This window comes from Bufo gargarizans, chromosome 5 (assembly GCF_014858855.1).
Source record: "Bufo gargarizans isolate SCDJY-AF-19 chromosome 5, ASM1485885v1, whole genome shotgun sequence".
NCBI classification, from domain to species: Eukaryota; Metazoa; Chordata; class Amphibia; order Anura; family Bufonidae; genus Bufo; species Bufo gargarizans.
In genome coordinates this window covers 150,338,400-150,358,288 of record NC_058084.1, presented here as the reverse complement: position 1 = coordinate 150,358,288, position 19,889 = coordinate 150,338,400, and the positions used below count along the sequence as shown (strand labels likewise).

The 19,889-nt window shown below is 46.6% G+C and overlaps 1 protein-coding gene across 5 annotated transcripts in view; it reads left to right on the top strand.

Annotated features, from left to right (window-relative positions):
- MPPE1 (metallophosphoesterase 1) overlaps window positions 1-19,889 on the top strand; it is a 174,757-nt gene that overhangs the window by 67,671 nt on the left and 87,197 nt on the right. For 2 of the 5 annotated variants that reach the window (XM_044293652.1, XM_044293651.1), the window contains exon 1: window positions 5,096-5,239. The exons of 1 other annotated variant lie outside the window; for it this stretch is intronic. Coding sequence is in view for 1 of the 4 variants with exons in the window: in XM_044293650.1 (XP_044149585.1) it covers window positions 5,706-5,773 (68 nt within the window). In the remaining 3 variants the exon portion in view is untranslated. Of the gene's footprint in view, window positions 1-5,095; window positions 5,252-5,584; window positions 5,774-19,889 lie in introns of those variants that run through there. 2 more of the 5 variants (XM_044293653.1, XM_044293650.1) reach the window with 2 other exon arrangements.

Genomic DNA, 19,889 nt, shown 5'->3' with positions numbered 1-19,889 from the left:
TTTCCTTTTGTCATCCGCGTCCTCCTCATCATCTAGCAATGATGATGAGACCCCAAGGCGGCGGAGACGCCGCCAGGTGGAGCAAGGAGACCGCCATGCTAGGGACCCTGTGGCCCACACTAGTACGAGAAGCTCTGGGGCTCGTACTAGTTTTCCGGCCCACCAGTTAAGACCACCGGAGCCCCCTACCGGTGAACTTGTCTGGTATACCCCAGAGCGTTTTGAGCCTGTGATTCCTGATTTTGTAGGCCAACCAGGAATCCAGATTTCCACAGTGGGCTTCACTGAATGCGACTACTTTAGTCTTTTTTTTAGTGACCCCTTTGTGAATCTGATGTTGGAGCAGACGAACCTGTACGCCCCACAGTTCATTGCTCAACATCCGGGCTCCTTTTTGGCTAGGCCCGGTGGCTGGACGCCGGTCAGTGCAGCCAAGATGAGGACGTTTTGGGGCCTCGTGCTGCATATGGGCCTAGTCAAGAAACCTAGTGTCAGGCATTACTGGAGTGGGGACGTCCTCTACCAGAACCCACTTTACAATTATGCAGATAATGCAGCATGTCCCCCCCCCAAGGTGATCCTGCCTATGACCGCCTGTACAAAATCAGGCCGGTCATCGATCACTTTGGGGCCAAATTTGTGTAGGTCTATGTACCTGGAAGGGAAGTCGCGATTGATGAGTCTCTCATTGCTTTCAAGGGGAGACTCATTATCCGCCAGTATGTTCCCTCTAAGCGGAGGAGGTATGGCGTGAAGCTGTACAAACTTTGTGAGAGTACCTCAGGGTGCACTTACAAATTTCGTGTGTCCGAGGGGCGAGATTCCCGTATTTAACCCCCAGAAGGTTCCCCCACTCTGGGTGTTAGCGGGAAACTTGTGTGGGACCTTATGCACCCACTGCTAGATAAGGGCTACCACCTGCACGTGGATAACTTTTATACTAGTATCCCCATAGTTTTATATCCGATTGTCAGTGGCTAAAATGGGGAAGGGGAACATAAATTTAGTACTCCATGGAAGTGTGGTACTCCTTGAAGCAACCAATAATGCAGAGGCCCGGATGATCGGGGCACGTGTCACACTGAGTAGTGGTGTCCTTCCGTATCCCCCTCTTGTGACACACTCTGCACCTTTTTTGGGTCCGCCCTTCTTTCCAGTATGGGGGACCACACCTGGAAAGTGTTGGCCAGGGACGATCCGGGCGCCTCCAGTTCCCGAGGTACTCTGGCCTGCTCTTTCCCGGTCAGAAAAGATCAGGTCCTTGAGGACTGCCTCATAGAACAGAAGGAATGTCCCTGTGCTGCCAGCACTCTGGGACAGCACAAAAGAGTTGTACAAGGCAACCTGCACCAAGCAGACCGCAACTTTTTTATACCATGCCCGGGTTTTGCGCATGGCGTTATATGGCTTGAGGACTTGATCAGGGAGATCAACTCCTCCCATATACCGATTGTAGTCGACGATGCAATCAGGCTTGAGGACCGCTGCTGCGGTACCTCGCACAGGGACAGGGGTGATGCCGTTACCGTGAATTGTGGACAGCATAAGGACATCCCTCTTGTCCTTATACCTGACCAGCAACAGGTTTCCACTGGTAAGTGCATGGGTCGCACCCCTAGGGATAGGTACCTGGAGAGGGTGGGCAGGGAGGCCGCGTTGATTTTTCCGCACAGTCCCACAAGCGAACGTGGATCTGGCGGTAACCCTTATCTAGCAGTGGGTGCATAAGGTCCCACACAAGTTTCCCGCTAACACCCAGAGTGGGGGGATATTCTGGGGGTTGAATACGGGAATCTCGCCCCTCGTACACACAAAACTTGTAAGTGCACCCTGAGGTACTCTCACAAAGTTTGTACAGCTTCACGCCATACCTCGCCCGCTTAGAGGGAACATACTGGCGGATAATGAGTCTCCCCTTGAAAGCAATGATCAACCGCGACTTCCCTTCCAGGTACATAAACCTGCACAAATTTGGCCCCAAAGTGATCGATGACCGACTTGATTTGGTACAGGCGGTCATAGGCAGGATCACCTTGGGGGGGACATGCTGCATTATCTGCATAATTGTAAAGTGGGGTCTGGTATAGGACGTCCCCACTCCAGTAATGCCTGACACTAGGTTTCTTGACTAGGCCCATATGCAGCACGAGGCCCCAAAACGTCCTCATCTTGGCTACACAGACCGGAGTCCAGCCACCGGGCCTAGCCAAAAAGGAGCCCGGATGTTGAGCAATGAACTGTGGGGCGTACAGGTTCGTCTGCTCCAACATCAGATTCACAAAGGGGTCACTGAGAAAAAGACTAAAGTAGTCGCATTCAGTGAAGCCCACTGTGGAAATCTGGATTCCTGGTTGGCCTACAAAATCAGGAATCACAGGCTCAAAACGCTCTGGGGTATACCAGACAAGTTCACCGGTAGGGGGCTCCGGTGGTCTTAACTGGTGGGCCGGAAAACTAGTACGAGCCCCAGAGCTTCTCGTACTAGTGTGGGCCACAGGGTCCCTAGCATGGCGGTCTCCTTGCTCCACCTGGCGGCGTCTCCGCCGCCTTGGGGTCTCATCATCATTGCTAGATGATGAGGAGGACGCGGATGACAAAAGGAAAGAGGGGTTATCCTCGTCCTCACTGGGGCTCTCGGACTCGGAGGCAAGCTGGGCATATGCCGCCTAGAACATCCGGCAGGCCATAGGGGAGTGTGTGTGTGTGATAAACTTTATTTGGTGTGCGTGTGTGTGGGGGGACGGGTGTTCGGGAACTTACCCTAAACCTTACAGACAAAAAAATAAAAAAAAGGCCCAAAAATGTGATTTTTTTTTTTATTCAAACTCGCTGATCAACCGTCCGAAGTTGATCAGCGGTGGGGCGTGCGATGCGCTAACAGTGACGCTAAGAGTCCCGGCCACAGTCAGTGTACGCAAAAAAATAAAAATATGCTTGTGCCCCAAAAAAAGTTGTGAAAGGGGGCGGGAGGGGGGCAAGCTGCAGGACACCTGGGGGGTCTAGAGTCAGGGTTAAAAACATGGGGTGGAAAGTGGGAGGGGTTTAATCAAATCAAGCACGCAATATCTCGGAAACCAAAGCGGCGCAAACGTTCATTTTTGCAGCACAAACGAACGGTGTATTTCTTTTTGAAATTTAAAAACATGGGGTGGAAAGTGGGCGGGGTTTCAGCAAATCAAGCGCACAATATCTCGGAAACCAAAGCGGCGCAAACGTTAATTTTTGCAGCACAAACCAGCACAAACGCAGCACAAACGAATGGTGTATTTCTTTTTGAAATTTTAAAACATGGGGTGGAAAGTGGGCGGGGTTTCAGCAAATCAAGCGCGCAATATCTCGGAAACGAAAGCGGCGCAAACGTTAATTTTTGCAGCACAAACCAGCACAAACGCAGCACAAACGAATGGTGTATTTATTTTTGAAATGTAAGAATATGGGGTGGAAAGTGGGCGGGGTTTCAGCAAATCGAGCGCAATATCTCGGAAACCAAAGCGGCGCAAACATTAATTTTTGCTGCACAAACCAGCACAAACGCAGCACAAACGAATGGTGTATTTCTTTTTGAAATTTAAAGACATGGGGTGGAAAGTGGGCGGGGTTTCAGCAAATCGAGCGCGCAATATCTCGGAAACCAAAGCGGCGCAAATGTTAATTTTTGCAGCACAAACCAGCACAAACGTAGCACAAACGAATGGTGTATTGCTTTTTTAAATTTAAAAACATGGGGTGGAAAGTGGGCGGTGTTTCAGCAAATCAAGCGCGCAATATCTCGGAAACCAAAGCGGCGCAAACGTTAATTTTTGCAGCACAAACCAGCACAAACGCAGCACAAACGAACGGTGTATTTATTTTTGAAATTTAAGAACATGGGGTGGAAAGTGAGCGGGGTTTCAGCAAATCGAGCGCGCAATATCTCGGAAACCAAAGCAGCGTAAACGTTAATTTTTGCTGCACAAACCAGCACAAACGCAGCACAAACGAATGGTGTATTTCTTTTTGAAATTTAAGAACATGGGGTGGAAAATGGGCGGGGCTTCATAAAAATCTAACGCGCAATAACTCAGGAACCGAACCGGCACAAACGTTCATTTATGCAGCACAAACCAGCACAAACGCAGCACAAACGAATGGTGTATTTCTTTTTGAAATTTAAAAACATGGGGTGGAAAGTGGGCGGGGTTTCAGCGAATCAAGCGCGCAATATCTCGGAAACCAAAGCGGCGCAAGCGTTCATTTTTGCAGCACAAACCAGCACAAACGCAGCACAAACGAATGGTGTATTTATTTTTAAAATTTAAGAACATGGGGTGGAAAATGGGCGGGGTTTCAGAAAATCAAGTGCGCAATATCTCGGAAACCAAAGCGGCACAAACGTTCATTTTTGCAGCACAAACGCAGCACAAACGAATGGTGTATTTCTTTTTGAAATTTAAGAACATGGGGTGGAAAATGGGCGGGGTTTCATAAAAATCTAACGCGCAATATCTCAGGAACCGAACCGGCACAAACGTTCATTTTTGCAGCACAAACCAGCACAAACGAATGGTGTATTTCTTTTTGAAATTTAAGAACATGGGGTGCCAACTTCACACAGGTCTCATGTGGCTATGTGAATGGAAAAATAAAAAAGTTTTGGCTTTGGGAAGGCTGGGAATGAAAAACGAAAAAATAAAAAATAAAATTGCCAGGTCATGAAGGGGTTCATATGTTTTTGGGGTAATTGTAATGGTTTTATTTAGGGGGTAACTGTCTGTGACGCAGGGGTCTTGTAAGCAAACTTTAGCGAGGTAGGGAACCGGTTATTGAAAATTTGAATCCAAGCCCTGGTTCTACCAACTCCAACGTTACAACTGGATTTCCCCTTTAAGGCACCAGGGATGAACTTTCACAGAAGACACAGTAGGCCAGAAGGCAGCCTGTGCGCATTCCTCCACTGTGTGCGGGAGTCTCCCTCCTCCCTAACCGAAGAGTAGCCGCGCTCCCCTCACAGTCCGAGCACCAGAAGGAGGCTATGCAAATGAGCGCATAGCGTATCCCCAAATCCTATCCTGACCCCAGTGAAGAACGCGGCCGTGCCTCTAACGTTAAAAGCTCCCTTCAGCCAATCAACGCAGGCGGTTTCACTAGCCCCGCCCACGCCTGGACCTGTAGTGTAGGAGGAGAGCGACGCCTACACTCTGCTGCCGGTATCGCCGGCCGCTGATGCTGCAGGTAGCGCTCGTGAAGTGACCTTACAGCGGTAGGTTGTCGGGTAGGATTTTCAATCTCTAATTGTATGCGTCTTTAACGGGCGCCAGTGTGGACGGGACGCTAGGGGGCGCGGTTATGTGGTGTTGAATGGGGGTCCTGTTGTGGTAGTGACCGGGGACATAGGTCGGCTGCTGCTTTACTCCCTATCTCTCTGCCTGTTTCCCATTAGTCACAACTGCAAGTGCGTTTCATTTTTACATGCGGTTTTTAACTGAGCCTCTCAGGCTGTTCTCACTCAAAGCTGCAAAAGGGGAAGCCCAGCTTTTGCTTTCACTACATAAAGTACCACAGAAGGCATGCCCCACGGCTTCATTAACCAGCAGGCACATTTAAAGGGGTTATCCAAGACCCATAATGCCCCCCATATGCCTGAACCCCTCACACGGATTGGCACCTGTCTCGCTTCTGCCACACGGATCAAGACATGGATGGTGGGCAGCCGATAGCAGGTTATTATGGGAACAAGCCTCCCTAGTGTCACCTGTGAGGCTAGGGAGTCTCAACGCGGGTGTCAGGGAGCGAGGTAAGTACAATCTGTGTGAGGGGCTGGGGCACTATAAGTCTTGGATAACCCCTTTAATGGCTATGTACACTTTTGGGGTGATTTTTTTTGAATTAGAGTAATTTATGTAATTATTATACTACTTTATGTAAGTATAGTAATTTATGTACTTAATTTGAGCTAAAATGTTGTTGTTTTTTTTCAATTGTTCTTTATTAAAAATATGGAGTCTTTTTTTGTGTACATAGCGGGGATGCTGTAGTAGCAACCTGTGGATTTTCCATCAGATGGGGAGCTGAAGGACTCCTTATCTCTGCTCTTATGTTACTGATTATATAAGTGTTTATGACCTAGTTAGGCCCCTTTCACACGAGCGAGTTTTCAGCGCGGGTGCAATGCGTGACGTGAAACATAGAATGTGTCGGCAGATAAGAACCATTTGGCCCATCTAGTCTGCCCAATATACTAAATACTATGGATAGCCCCTGGCCCTATCTTATATGAAGGATCGGCTTATGCCTATCCCATGCATGCTTAAACTCCTTCACTGTATTTGCAGCTACCACTTCTGCAGGAAGCTATTCCATTACCCTAAGTTCACACCTGAGCGTTTTACAGCGCGTTTAAACGCGCTGTAAAACGCGCTGTAAAACGCTCAACACGTGAAAACTAATGCTTCCCTATGGCCCTGGTTCACACTTGAGCGTTTCACAGCACGTTTGAACGCGCTGTTAATGCGTCGGGCGTTTTACAAGTTCTTGAGCTTTTTTTGGGGGCGTTTGTCGCACGTTTTGGCCATAGACTCATTGGACAACACTGCAGTCAATCACACAAACGCGCGTTTACTATTGCAAAAAACGCGCGACAAATACGCGCGTCTCAGAAACGCTCAGGTGTGAACCCAGGGTTAGTGTTGAGCGAACTTGTGTTTTAATTTTGGCGTCTAAAGTTCGATTTCAGGTTATCGAAGTATCCCGTTATGGATTCTAAATTCTGTTATGGTCCGTGGTAGTGGAATCCATAACAGGATACTTAGATAACCCGAACTTTAGACGCCGAACTTAAAACACAAGTTCGCTCAACACTATATTCCATGCATCCACTACTCTCTTGGTAGCACCCGCACTGAATCCTGACCCAATGGGTCTGTGCACATGAGCTTGGATTTTCACACATCACTTCTGCGTTGTGTGAAAAACGCAGCATTTTCTATATTCAGCATTTTTCACGCAGTCCTAGCCCCATAGAAGTGAATGGGGCTTCTGTGAAAAACGCATCGCATCCGGAAGCAAGTGCGGATGCGATGCGTTTTTCACTGATGGTTGCTAAGAGATGTTTGTAAACCTTCAGTTTTTTTATCACGCGCCTTAAAAACGCATCAAAACGCATTGCACATGTGCGGAAAAAACCTGAACGCAATCGCAGACAAAACTGACTGAACTTGCTTGCAAAATGGTGCGAGTTTCACTGAACGCATCTGTATTTAATCTGTCACACTCATGTGAAAGGGGCCTTAGAGATGAGGTTTATTACATGACTTGCACAAAGTGAAAATGAAAGTTCCAGTCACACAGTTAACCCTTTGTGACAGAATTGCTCAATATTTTAATAAAGGCCGATTGAAAATATGATTTTTAGCCAAAAATTAGTAAAATGCAATCGTAAACATAAATTGCCTCAGGAGGTGTACAAACCCTTTAAGGCCCCCTGCACACGAACGTGTGCTTCCCGTTGCCGTATTGCGGACTGCACTTGCGGATCTGCAATACACGGGTGCCGTTCTGTGGGCATTCCGCATCACGGATGTGGACCCATTCACTTGAATGGGTCCGCAAATCTGGAGATGCGGACTGGAAGCATGGAACGGAACCCTACGGAGTGCTTCCGTGGGGTTTCCTCCCGTACTTCCGTTCCGCAAAAAGATAGGACATGTTCTATCTTTTTGCGGTACAGCCAGATCACTGACCCATTCAAGTGAATGGGTCCGCGATCCGCTGTGGCTGCACCACAGACTGTGCTCGTGCATTGCGGCCCGCATTTTTAGCGGATCGCACCACGACCACTGGGCGCAGACGTTCGTGTGCAGGGGGCCTAAGGCTGCTGTTTACACCTGCCTCGAATTCTGTGGGAGCCTTTGTTGCAGATTCTGCCATAACTGAGGTTTTTAATGGTAAAATACAGGGCACTGTGATAGAAACCTGACAGCCACTATGAGGGTGCACCATGGAGGCAGGCTAAGGCTACTTTCACACTGGCGTTGGGTGCGGATCCGTCTTGTATCTGCACAGACGGATCCGCACCAATAATGCAAACGCTTGTATCTGTTCAGAACGGATCCGTTTACATTATTCATCCAAAAAAAGTCTAAGTCAAAACGGATCCGTCTTGACTTACACTGAAAGTCAATGGGGGACGGATCCGTTTTCAATTGCACCATATTGTGTCAGTGAAAAACGAATCCGTCCCCATTGACTTACATTGTAAGTCAGGACGGATCCGTTTGGCTCTGCATCGTCAGACGGACACCAAAACGCTGCAAGCTGTGTTTTAGTGACCGCCTAAAAAACGCAATGGAGACCAAATGCAGCCAAACTGATGCATTCTGAACGGATCCTTATCCATTTAGAATGCATTGGGGCTTAACTGATCCGTTTTGGACCGCTTGTGAGAGCCCTGAAACGGATCTCACAAGCGGACCCAGAAACGCCAGTGTGAAAGTAGCCTTAGGCCTCATGCGCACGAACGTATTTTGTTTCCGTGTCCGTGCTACCTGCATCCGAATGTCCGTTCTGTAGCCCTGCAAAAAAATAGAACATGTCCTATTCTAGTCCGTTTTAGGCATTGTTACAATGGATCCGCAAAAAAAACCAAAAAACGGATGGCATACAGATGTCTTCCGGTTTTATTTTTTGGCGGATCTGCAATTTGCGCACCGCAAAACACATAAGGTTGTGTGCATGTAGCCTAAGGCTACTTTCACACTAGCGTTTTTTGCGGATCCGTCATAGATCTGCAAAAATGCTTCAGTTACAATAATATAACTGCATGCATCCGTCATGAACGGATCCGGTTGTATTATCTGCAACATAGCCTTGATGGATCTCAATAGCGGAATTGAAAACGCTAGTGTGATAGTAGCCTAAGCGACTGCTGTGGGGACTGATGGAGAGGGTGTCCCTGCCCTGAACTGCTCCTGTTATTGACATAGATTTACAGAATTTTCCAGCATTCACTACCAGGGGGAGCTTAGTGCAAATAAATTATTTATAGTTTTTTTTAGTGTTATTGCTGGTAACTGTATACAATCTTATGCATTGAGCTCCCTCTAGTGGTGGGTGCAGGCAGCCAGTTTTAGATTGAGGAATATGGTAAGATTGAGCGCACTATTATAAAGCACCTATTCCACTTTTTCCAAGTAAAAAAAAAAAACTGCACAAGATCTCATGCACACGACTGTATGTATTTTGCGGTCCGCAAAAAACGCATCCACAAAAAATACGGATGACATCTGTGTGCATTTTGTATTTTGCAGCCGGCCCCTAATAGAACAGTCCTTTCCTTGTCCGTAATGCGGACAATAATAGGACATGTTCTATTTTTTTGCTGAATGAACATACGGACATACAGAAACGGAAAGCACACAAAGTAACTTCCTTTTTTTTTATATAAAAAACTGGCCTCGCTGTTTGTTCATGTACATGAGCCCTAAGGGTACATACATCCACACGTGATGGTAAATACAGGGAAAAGTCTGCTGCAGATCATGTGCAGCAAAAAAACGCAACACGCTGCGGCACAACAGCGTGCATTACATGTGGTTTTTGCAGCAGAAATGGCAAAAAGGTAAAATCCATGGGGTCGGTCTGCAACATGAATTGCAATGCCGTAGATCTCAAATCTGCACCGCAGGTCAATTTAAACTGCTGATTTTTTTCAGGCAGTATGTGAATGAGATTTCCTAAAATCTCATCTTCATTTGCTGGTACTGTATAAGACCTCTTTCACACTACCGTATGGCTATTTCAGTGTTTTGCGGTCCGTTTTTCACGGATCCGTTGTTTTGTTTCCGTTGTGTTTCTGTTCCGTTTTTCCGTATGGCATATACAGTATACAGTAATTACATAGAAAAAATTGGGCTGGGCATAACATTTTTAATAGATGGTTCAGACAAAACAGAACGGTTTTTTGGGCGGACCCATTGACTTGAATGGAGCCACGGAACGTGATTTGCGGGCAATAATAGGACATGTTCTATCTTTCAACGGAACGGAAAAACAGAAATACGGAAACGGAATGCATACGGAGTACATCCCGTTTTTTTTGCGGAACCATTGAAATGAATGGTTCCGTATACGGAACGCAAAAAACGGCCCGCAAAACGGAAACAAAAAACAGTAGTGTGAAAGAGGCCTTAGGCCTCATGCACACGATCGTATTTTGTTTCCGTGTAAGGTCCATTTTTTTTTTTTTTTTTTTTTTTTTGTGCGTATAGGATGCGGACCCATTCATTTCAATGAATAGTGCATGTCCTATTTTTTTTTTTTTTTCTTGTTTGCGGACAAGGATAGGCATTATTACAATGGATCCGCAAAAAAAACTGATGCCATACGGAACGTCATCCTTTTTTTAAATTTTTTTGCGGATCCGCAATTTGCGGACTGCAAAACACATACGGTCGTGTGCATGTAGCCTAAGGCCTCGTGCACACGACCGTTGTGTGCATCCGTGGCCGTTGTGCCGTTTTCCGTTTTTTTTCACTGACCCATTGACTTTCAATGGGTCAGTGGAAAAATCGGAAAATGCACCGTTTGGCAGCCGCATCCGTGATCCGTGTTTCCTGGCCGTGAAAAAAATATGACCTGTCCTATTTTTTTCACGGCCAACGGTTCACGGACCCATTCAAGTCAATGGGTCCGTGAAAAATCACGGATGCACACAAGATTGTCATCCGTGTCCGTGATCCGTGTCCGTTTTTTCCTATCATTTCAAAGGCAAACGTGACTTAGATTTTTTTTTCATTTTTCATGCCCGTGGATCCTCCAAAAATCAAGGAAGACCCACGGAAGAAAAAACTGACACGGAACAACGGAACCCCGTTTTGCGGACCGTGAAAAAATACTGTCGTGTGCATGAGGCCTTATGCTGAGGATTCGGCACACGGAAATCTGAAGCCTATCTGCCACATATGAACTTACTTTTAAAGAGGACCTTTCCGTGGTCTGGACGTTATCATATAACTAGCGGGTTGTGTAGGACATAGTCATGTTACAGCGCTTACTATTTTCTCTTTGCGCCGCTCCGTTTGCCTGCTGTGCCCACTGTATTGGTTTCCCGCCTGGTATGTAAATTCACACCATCGGTACAGGGAGGAGACACCAGCTTTTTTCAGTGGGCGCCTCCTTCTCCCTGGCTGTGAGCTGTCCAATCGCAACAGAGAGCGTCACAGCCAGAAGGTTAGCTGTCTCCTCCTCCCTGTACTGATGCTATGAATTTACATACCAGGCAGGAAACCAATATGAGGGGCACAGCGGGCGAACAGAGCAGTGCATAGTGAAACTAGAAAGCGCTGTAACATGCCATTAGTATGCCCTATACAACCCGCTAGTTATATGATAATGTCAGGACCCGTGAAAGGTCCTCTTTAAGACCTCATGCACACTGTCCGTGCAACGAGTCCGTGATCCGTCCACACCGTAAAAAAATAGAGCATGTTCTATTTTTTTGCGGTGCGGAGGCACGGACAGAAACACTATGGAAGCACCTCAGCTCCGGATTGCAGACCCATTCAAGTGAATGGGTCCACATCCGTGATGCGGGGAGCACACGGGCAGTGCCCGCATATTGCGGGCCGCGATATGGCCACGGCCAGGCAATGGCTGTGTGCATGAGGCCTAACTGCGTGAGTTGTGTTGTAGTCAGTAGTCACATGTAACTGCCACTAAGGCCTCGTTCACATCAGCGTTCAGCCTTTCCGTTCTCCTGCTCCGTTATAGGAGCAGGAGAACGGAAAGGACGGATTGGGCACATAACTGAGGCGAGCGGAGCCTACGGACCCCATAGACTATAATGGGGTCCGTTAGGTTTACGCTCAGAAGATGATTTTGGAGCGGAGACGAAAGTACTGCATGCATGCCTAAACTGTTGTCACATGGAAAGATTTTCTGTGCATCACCAGCCTTTATTAGCAAACAAGAAGATGATGAGAGTTTCAAGTAGCAAAACAAATGCATAACATTGTATCCTGGGGAATAGAGGAGATGAAATATGACCTGGGGATAAGGTTAGTATTTCACTAAACAAATAAATGAAGAACAAAACAGATACAATAATTGGGCTGAGAAGCTTGGTTCGGGTCCACAGCCTTGTCCAGCTCCAGCAAAGTGGATCCCCAGTGTAAATTGTCCTACGATGTGGATCTTAAAGGGCACCTGACACCACCATAAGCACCTTATAGTTTTCTTCATTAACTCTCTATTAATGTTAACTGTAAGGCTAGGTCTACATGACATTTTGTCGCACCAATGTCGCGCGATAATTTTTATAATGGCAGTCTATAATGGCAGTCTATGGTGTTGCACTGCAACATGCGGCGACTGCGACAGTAAAAAAAATCCATTTGAGATGTATTTTTCTGCGACTGTCCCATGTTGCAGTGCAACACCATAGACCGCCATTATAAAAATTGTCGCGCAACAAATGTAGTCATGTAGACCTAGCCTAAATCTCCAGTTATTTTCATTTTGTAGAAAATTTTTATTATATACTCTAAGCACCGTTTGCAAATTGTCAAGTCAAGAGGGCTTTGGAGCTCACGCTGCAAGTCAGGCTTCACCCTAACGCTGGGTTCAGACCTGAGCGGTCGCGATGGAGCGCTCTGTATGCGCGATTGTACGGGCGTTTGCAATCGCGCATACAGAGACAAGCGAACGCCCATTGTCGCGGGTTCCCGCTAAAGTCTATGTACGGGAACGCGCGACAAGACGCCCCAAAGAAGCACATGTACTTCTCGGGGCGTCGGGCGTTTTACAGCGCGATCGTACGCACTGTAAAACGCTCAGGTGAGAACCATTCCCATAGGGAATCATTGGTTCTTGCCTGTTGAGCGTTTTACAGTGCGTAGGAACGCGCTGTAAAACGCTCAGGTGTGAACCCAGCCTTAGGCAGCCTCTTCACTGGTGATTGACATCATCACTCGAAAATCCAGCGCAAGAGCCATTAGCTCTTCTTCTCGACACCTGTGCAGATGTAGTCTCTTTGGTTTCAGAGGCTCACTGCGCAGGCGCCACGTTGCAGGGCACACGTGGTCCTGACATAAGGCGCCAGCACAGTGAGCCCCTAAGCCAAATTGCACAGGCATAGAGAAGAATAGCTAATGGCGCTTTTGCAGGATCTAGGGCACATCGTGTCAGATGTCTGCTGGTTTACAGATGTCATTTACCAGGAAAGAGGCTGTCTGGGGACGCGGCAAGCTGGACTTGTAGCGTGAACTCCGCCACCCCCTCGACTTCAGAGCCACAATTCGCATACAGCGCTTGGGGTATTTAAAAACATTTTTCTGTAAAATTAAAAAAGACATTTACGATTGACATGAATTGAGACCTGATCAGGAACACTACAAGGTACTTGTGGTGGTTGGGGGCTGATGTGGTGGGTTCCAATTCCCTTTAAATGAAACCTGTGCAAATCCACAGCATAAGGCCTCATGCACACGGCCGCAATTTGCAGTCCCCAATGCACGGGCAACATACATGTGGTGGCCGGGACAGATCGAGACCCATTCAACTTGAATGGGTCTGTGATCTGTCCGCACTGTAAAAAAATAGAACATGTTCTATTTTTTCGCGGGTGCACGGACAGAAACACCACGGAAACACTCAGTAGTACTTCTGTGGGGTTCCGCAGCTCTGGATTGTGGACCCATCAAGTGAATGGTTCCACATCCGTATTGCGGGGAGCACACGGCCGATGCCTGCATACTGCGGACTCGCTGTTTGTGGGCCATAATACGGCCACGGCCGGGCAACAGCCGTGTGCACCAGGCCTCATCCGTGACATGGCAGCGTGGTCGTACCCTTGTGTATACAAAGCTGCTGCTTGTTTCTAAAACTTCTCCCTTTATAGCAATGACCTTTCACTCTGTTACTTGCTGCATACTATTTCCTAGTCTAGGTTGGTCAGACCCAGCCCCACTGAAGAATGGAGTGAGGAGCCTTCAGATAAGGCCAAGTTCACACTACAGTTATTTCCATCAGTGATTGTGAGCCAGAACCAGGTGCAGATGTTTCCATTATACCTTATCTCTGAGGCTTCACTACTGGTATTGGCTTACAATTACTGATGGAAATACCTGATCAAATAACTGAAGTGTGAACTTGGCCTAAGGTGCTCACAAATGGACGTAGCTGAAGGGCTCTTTATATATTTGCTTTGTCAGAAGGTTAGGTTATCTGTATAGAAATGTTTACGTAGGCATGGTGCAGAAATGTGTTAGTACCAGAATGCAATTGTTAGCTTTTCAGTATGGCTCAGTAATATGATCTAAATTTTAAGGGGTTATCCGAGTTTTATTTGTATATCAATTTCACCTTGGAAGGGTTTTTCATTTTTGCATTTTCGTTTTTCACTCCCTGTCTTTCCAGGGCCATAAATTATTCCATTCACGTAGCGTTATGAGGGCTTTTTTTCAGCAGAAGTTTAATATTGCATATGATGTAATGGGGAGCTGGAAGAAAATTCAATTCCCCCTCATTTTTCTGGGTTTTGTATTTATGGCGTTCAGTATGCGGTAAAACTGACCTGTTAGTTTTATTCTCCGGGTTAGTGCGATTACAGCGATACCACATTTGTGTCATTTTTCTTGTGTTTTACTGCTTAAAAAAAAAAAAGGACCTTGAAAAAAAAATGTGTATTTTTTTTGTATAGAAGTAATCTGCTTCTTAGAGGGATTATAATGATTGTTTGTTTGGGTGTTTATCACGTATTTGAGTGGGGTTTCCAGTGTTCTTTCTTGGTTGGTTTATGTTTTTTACTAACGCTATTATGATCCTTTGTCCTATGTGCACTAGGATTTGATGCATTTTGATAAAGTTTGTTCTGCATTAGGGTCCATTCACACGTCCGTTGTTTCTTTCCTGATCTGTTCCGTTTTTTGCGGAACAGATCTGGACCCATTCATTTTCAATGGGTCCTGAAAAAAATCGGACAGCACAATGTCAGATTTTTTTCCAGGACCCATTGAAAATGAATGGGTCCAGATCTGGTCCAGATCTGTTCCGCAAAAAACGGAACAGATCAGGAAAGAAACAACGGACGTGTGAATGGACCCTTAGGCTACTTTCACACTAGCGTTCGGGTGTCCGCTTGTGAGTTCCGTTTAAAGGCTCTCACAAGTGGCCCCGAACGGATCCGTCCAGCCCTAATGCATTCTGAGTGGACGCGGATCCGCTCAGAATGCATCAGTCTGGCTCCGTCTGTCCTCCGCTCCACTCAGCAGGCGGACACCTGAACGCTGCTTGCAGCGTTCGGGTGTCCGCCTGGCTGTGCAGAGGCAAACGGATCCGTCTAGACCAGGGGTGCACAACCTGCGGCCCGGGGGCCACATGCGGCCCTCAATACCATTCTATGCGGCCCCAGCCATCTGGTAGCAGACATGTATGTCTGTGTCTTGTGGCTGCTTACATGAATCTTTCATGTATTGTCCCATTAGATGGGAGTACTAGAAGTGTAACTAGACATTTAGAATATATACTGTATGTTCAATATGCCATAAATAGGGTATTTCACTTGGTAATACCCCTTTAAAGATTATTTTCGGCCCTTGGAATTGTTTCAGGTTGACAATGTGGCCCCCAACCAGAAAAGGTTGTGCACCCCTGGTCTAGACTTACAATGGAAGTCAATGGGGACGGATCCGTTTGAATTTGACACTATATGGCTCAATTTTCAAACGGATCCGTCCCCCATTGACTTTCAATGTAAAGTCAAAACGGATCCGTTTGCATTACCATGAAGGAAAAAAAAAATATATATATATATATTTTTTTTTTCATGGTAATGCGAACGGATCTAAGCGTTTGCATTATAGGTGCGGATCCGTCTGTGCAGATACCAGACGGATCCGCTCCAAACGCAAGTGTGAAAGTAGCCTAAGTCGTTCCTTAGGAGCTAGTGTTCTAGATCCTGACTCTGCATGATCTTGTAAGGATGGGTTCACATCAGTGTTATGGATTCCATTATATCCTGGTTATAAAGGAAAATAACGGAATCTATAAGACAGAAGTCTTAATTGAAGTCTATGGGAATCATAACGGATCTGTCTGGTTCCCGTTATGCAGATCCTGTTGACAGGACTTTTTTCTCCGTTTTCCATAACGGAAACGGGACGGATCTGTTATGATTCCCATAGACTTCTATTAAAGGGAACCTGTCATCAGCTTTATGCTGACCTTACTGAGGAAAATAGTGACAAATGCTGATGTCAGCGGTGTGTCACCATGAGCTAAAAGTAAGTGGTGGCTGAGAACCAGCATCATAATCATTGCAGCCCAGGCCTTGGAAAGAGTCAAATCTCCCTGAGAAGAGTCATAGTTATCCATAATCTCCTGCTCTCTCACCCATCTGCTGATGACTGGCAGAGAAAAAGGGAGAAAACCAGGTAGAAGACTGTCAGTCATCAGCAGGTGGGCAGGAGAGCAGGAAGTCATGAATAACCAGGACTCTTCTCAGGGGGACGGGACTCTTTTCCAGGCCCAGTCTGCAATGATTGTCATGTTGGTTCTCGGCAACCTCTTACTGTTAACTTATAAATGACAGATCGCTGAAATCAACTCACCTGTCTCTACTTTATTCTGCTGTTAGTGTGGGCTGCATAAAGTTGATGAAAGGTTCGTTTTAAGACGGAATGCCTTCTAAAGGCTTCTGTATAGCATTCCGTCATAATACAAGTCTATGGGCAGCATAACTGATCCATCCTTCCGTCTTATGGGTTCGGTTATCTTCTGTTATAACCATGTTATAACTGGAAGCCGTAACGGAATCCAGAACGCAGATGTGAACCCACCCTAATTTGTGAAAGCTAAAATAATACACAATATACAAATGAATCATTGTGGTTGTATAAACAGATTAGTGGGCGATGTTCCGTCTATAGATTCTTACATTCCTAAAACTAGTAGAGCTGGTATTTCAGCACAGCCATTCCAGAAGTCTTCAGTATAATGACAGCACAAATAGAAAAATCACAGTAGTTCACTATTTTTAAACCTGGTCATACACATTAGGGCTCGTGCACATGACCGTATGTATTTTGCGGTCCTCCAAAAAAACGGATACGCAAAAAATACGGATGACATCCGTGTGCATTCCGTATTTTGCGGAATGGAACAGCTGGCCCTTTATAGAACTGTACTATGTCCGCAATGTGCACAATAATAGGACATGTTAAATTTTTGGGCCGAACGGAAATACAGACATACGGAAACGGAATGCACCCGGAATAACTTTTTTTTTTGCAGTTCCATTGAAGTGAATGGTTCCGCATACAGTCCACAAAAAAAAACCCAGAACGGACACGGAAAGAAAATGCGTTTGTGTGCATGAGCCCTTAGGGTGGGTCCACACAACATTTTCTGGTCCATTTGACTTATATGTTAGAGGAAAAAAAAAAAGATACAAAACTCACCTTTTTAATTTTTTGATGAATGGCATCAGTATGAGGCATCCGTTTAACATATACTTTTTTTTGTATACGTTAACCGGATGGGGAAAACATGATTTGAACCCAGCCTTAGGCCTCATGCACACTTTTAGTGTCTTTTTTTCTTTTAGTGTCCGTTCCGTTTTTTTTATTTTTTTTTTATTTTGCAGACCATATACTGAACCATTCATTTCAATGGGTCCGCAAAAAAATGGAAGTTACTCCGTGTGCATTCCGTTTTCGTATGTCTGTATTTCCGTTCCGCAAAAAAAAAAATAGAACATGTCCTATTATTGTCCGCATTACGGACAAGGATAATACTGTTCTATTAGGGGCCAGCTGTTCCGTTCCGCAAAATACGGAATGCACACGGATGGCATCCGTATGTTTTGCGGCCCCGTTTTTTGCGGACTGCAAAATACATACGGTCCTGTGCATGAGGCCTTAGACAAATGTCAGCTGAATCCCCTGATTTTGGTGCGACCAACTAGTCATCTTAGGCTACCTTCACAGCAGTGGCTACAATCCAGCACGCTGTTCCAGCAGGCCAGACACAAACCACATCATGCAGCGGTTTGTGTTCGGGGGGTTCTCCGCTTGCAAGCTGGACCCCATTATACTTAATGTATCATAATATACATAATATATCATGTGTTCTTTAACCCGTAGAGGACCTGCGCTGTACATGTACGGCGCTACCGGACGTGATTTAAGGACCAGCGCCGTACATGTACGGCGCAAGGTCTGCCAGGCTCTAGATGAAACTCGTGGGGGGACCGGAGCGCGATGGCTGCTCTTATCAACTGGAAGCCATGCCGGGTAAGGGCAGAATCGGCTATTTCGGCCCCCCTGCAGCTACATGCGCTGCGATTGTGCCGTCTTCACTGATCGGCCATCGCAGGTCCAGAAGCACATGTAAGCTGCGGGTCGGATGGAGTTCAGGGGGAGGTGGCCGGTGCTGAACTGGTCAGCACCGGTCACCTCCGAGGTGAGGCATGGGACACCAGTGTTTTCGGTCCCCTGCCAGTGCTGCGATTCCTGTGCCATGGGCTGGAGCATTGTTACAGCCAAAGGGCAGAACCTCCTTGTATGCAGCCATCCTAGCTGGTGACTGCATGCCGAGAGGTTCAAAAGCCTTTTCTTACGAAGAAAAACATCCAAGCCAAGCTACATTTAGTAAAAACACATCTGAAGTCTCCCAAAAAGCATGTGGGAAAAGGTGTTATGGTCTGATGAAACAAAGGTAAAATTTTTGGGCCATAATTCCAAAAGATATGTTTGGCGCAAAAACAACACTGCACATCACCAAAAGAACACTATACCCACAGTGAAGCATGGTGGTGGCAGCATCATGCTTTGGGGGCTGTTATTCTTCAGCTGGAACTGGGGCCTTAGTTAAGCTAGACGGAATTATGAACCGTTACAAATACCAGTCAATATTGGCACAAAACCTTCAGGCTTCTGCTAGAAAGATGAACATAAAGAGGAACTTCATCTTTCAGCATGACAACGACCCAAAGCATACATCCAAATCAACAAAGGAATGGCTTTACCAGAAGATTAAAGTTTTGGAATGGCCCAGCCAGAGCCCAGACCTGAATGCGATTGAAAATCTGTGGGGTGATCTGAAGAGGGCTGTGCACAGGAGATGCCCTCGCAATCTGACAGATTTGGAGTGTTTTTGCCAAGAAGAGCCGAAATGTGCCATGCTGATAGACTCATACCCGAAAAGACTGTAATAAAATCAAAATGTGCTTTAACAAAGTATTAGTTTAACCACCTCCCGACCGCCTAACGCGCCGATGCGTCCGGGAGGTGGTTGATCTATTTCTCCTGGACGTATTGGCGCGTCATCTCGCGATACCCGAGATTTCCTGTGAACGCACGCAGGCGCGCGCGCTCACAGGAACAGAAGGTAGGCGAGTGGATCTCCAGCCTGCCAGCGGCGATCGCTCGCTGGCAGGCTGGAGATGTGATTTTTTTTTTAACCCCTAACAGGTATATTAGACGCTGTTTTGATAACAGCGTCTAATATACCTACTACCTGGTCCTCTGGTGGTCCCTTTTATTAGGATCGACCACCAGAGGACACAGGTAGATGTGTAAAGTAGAACCAAACACTACACTACACTACACCCCCCCCCTCCCGTCACTTATTAACCCCTTATAAACCCCTGATCACCCCATATAAACTCCCTGATCACCCCCCCTGTCATTGATCACCCCCCTGTCATTGATCACCCCCCTGTCAGGCTCCGTTCAGACGTCCGTATGATTTTTACGGATCCACAGATACATGGATCGGATCCGCAAAACACATGCGGACGTCTGAATGGAGCCTTACAGGGGGATGATCAATGACAGGCGGGTGATCACCCATATAGATTCCCTGATCACCCCCTGTCATTGATCACCCCCCTGTCATTGATCACCCCCCCCTGT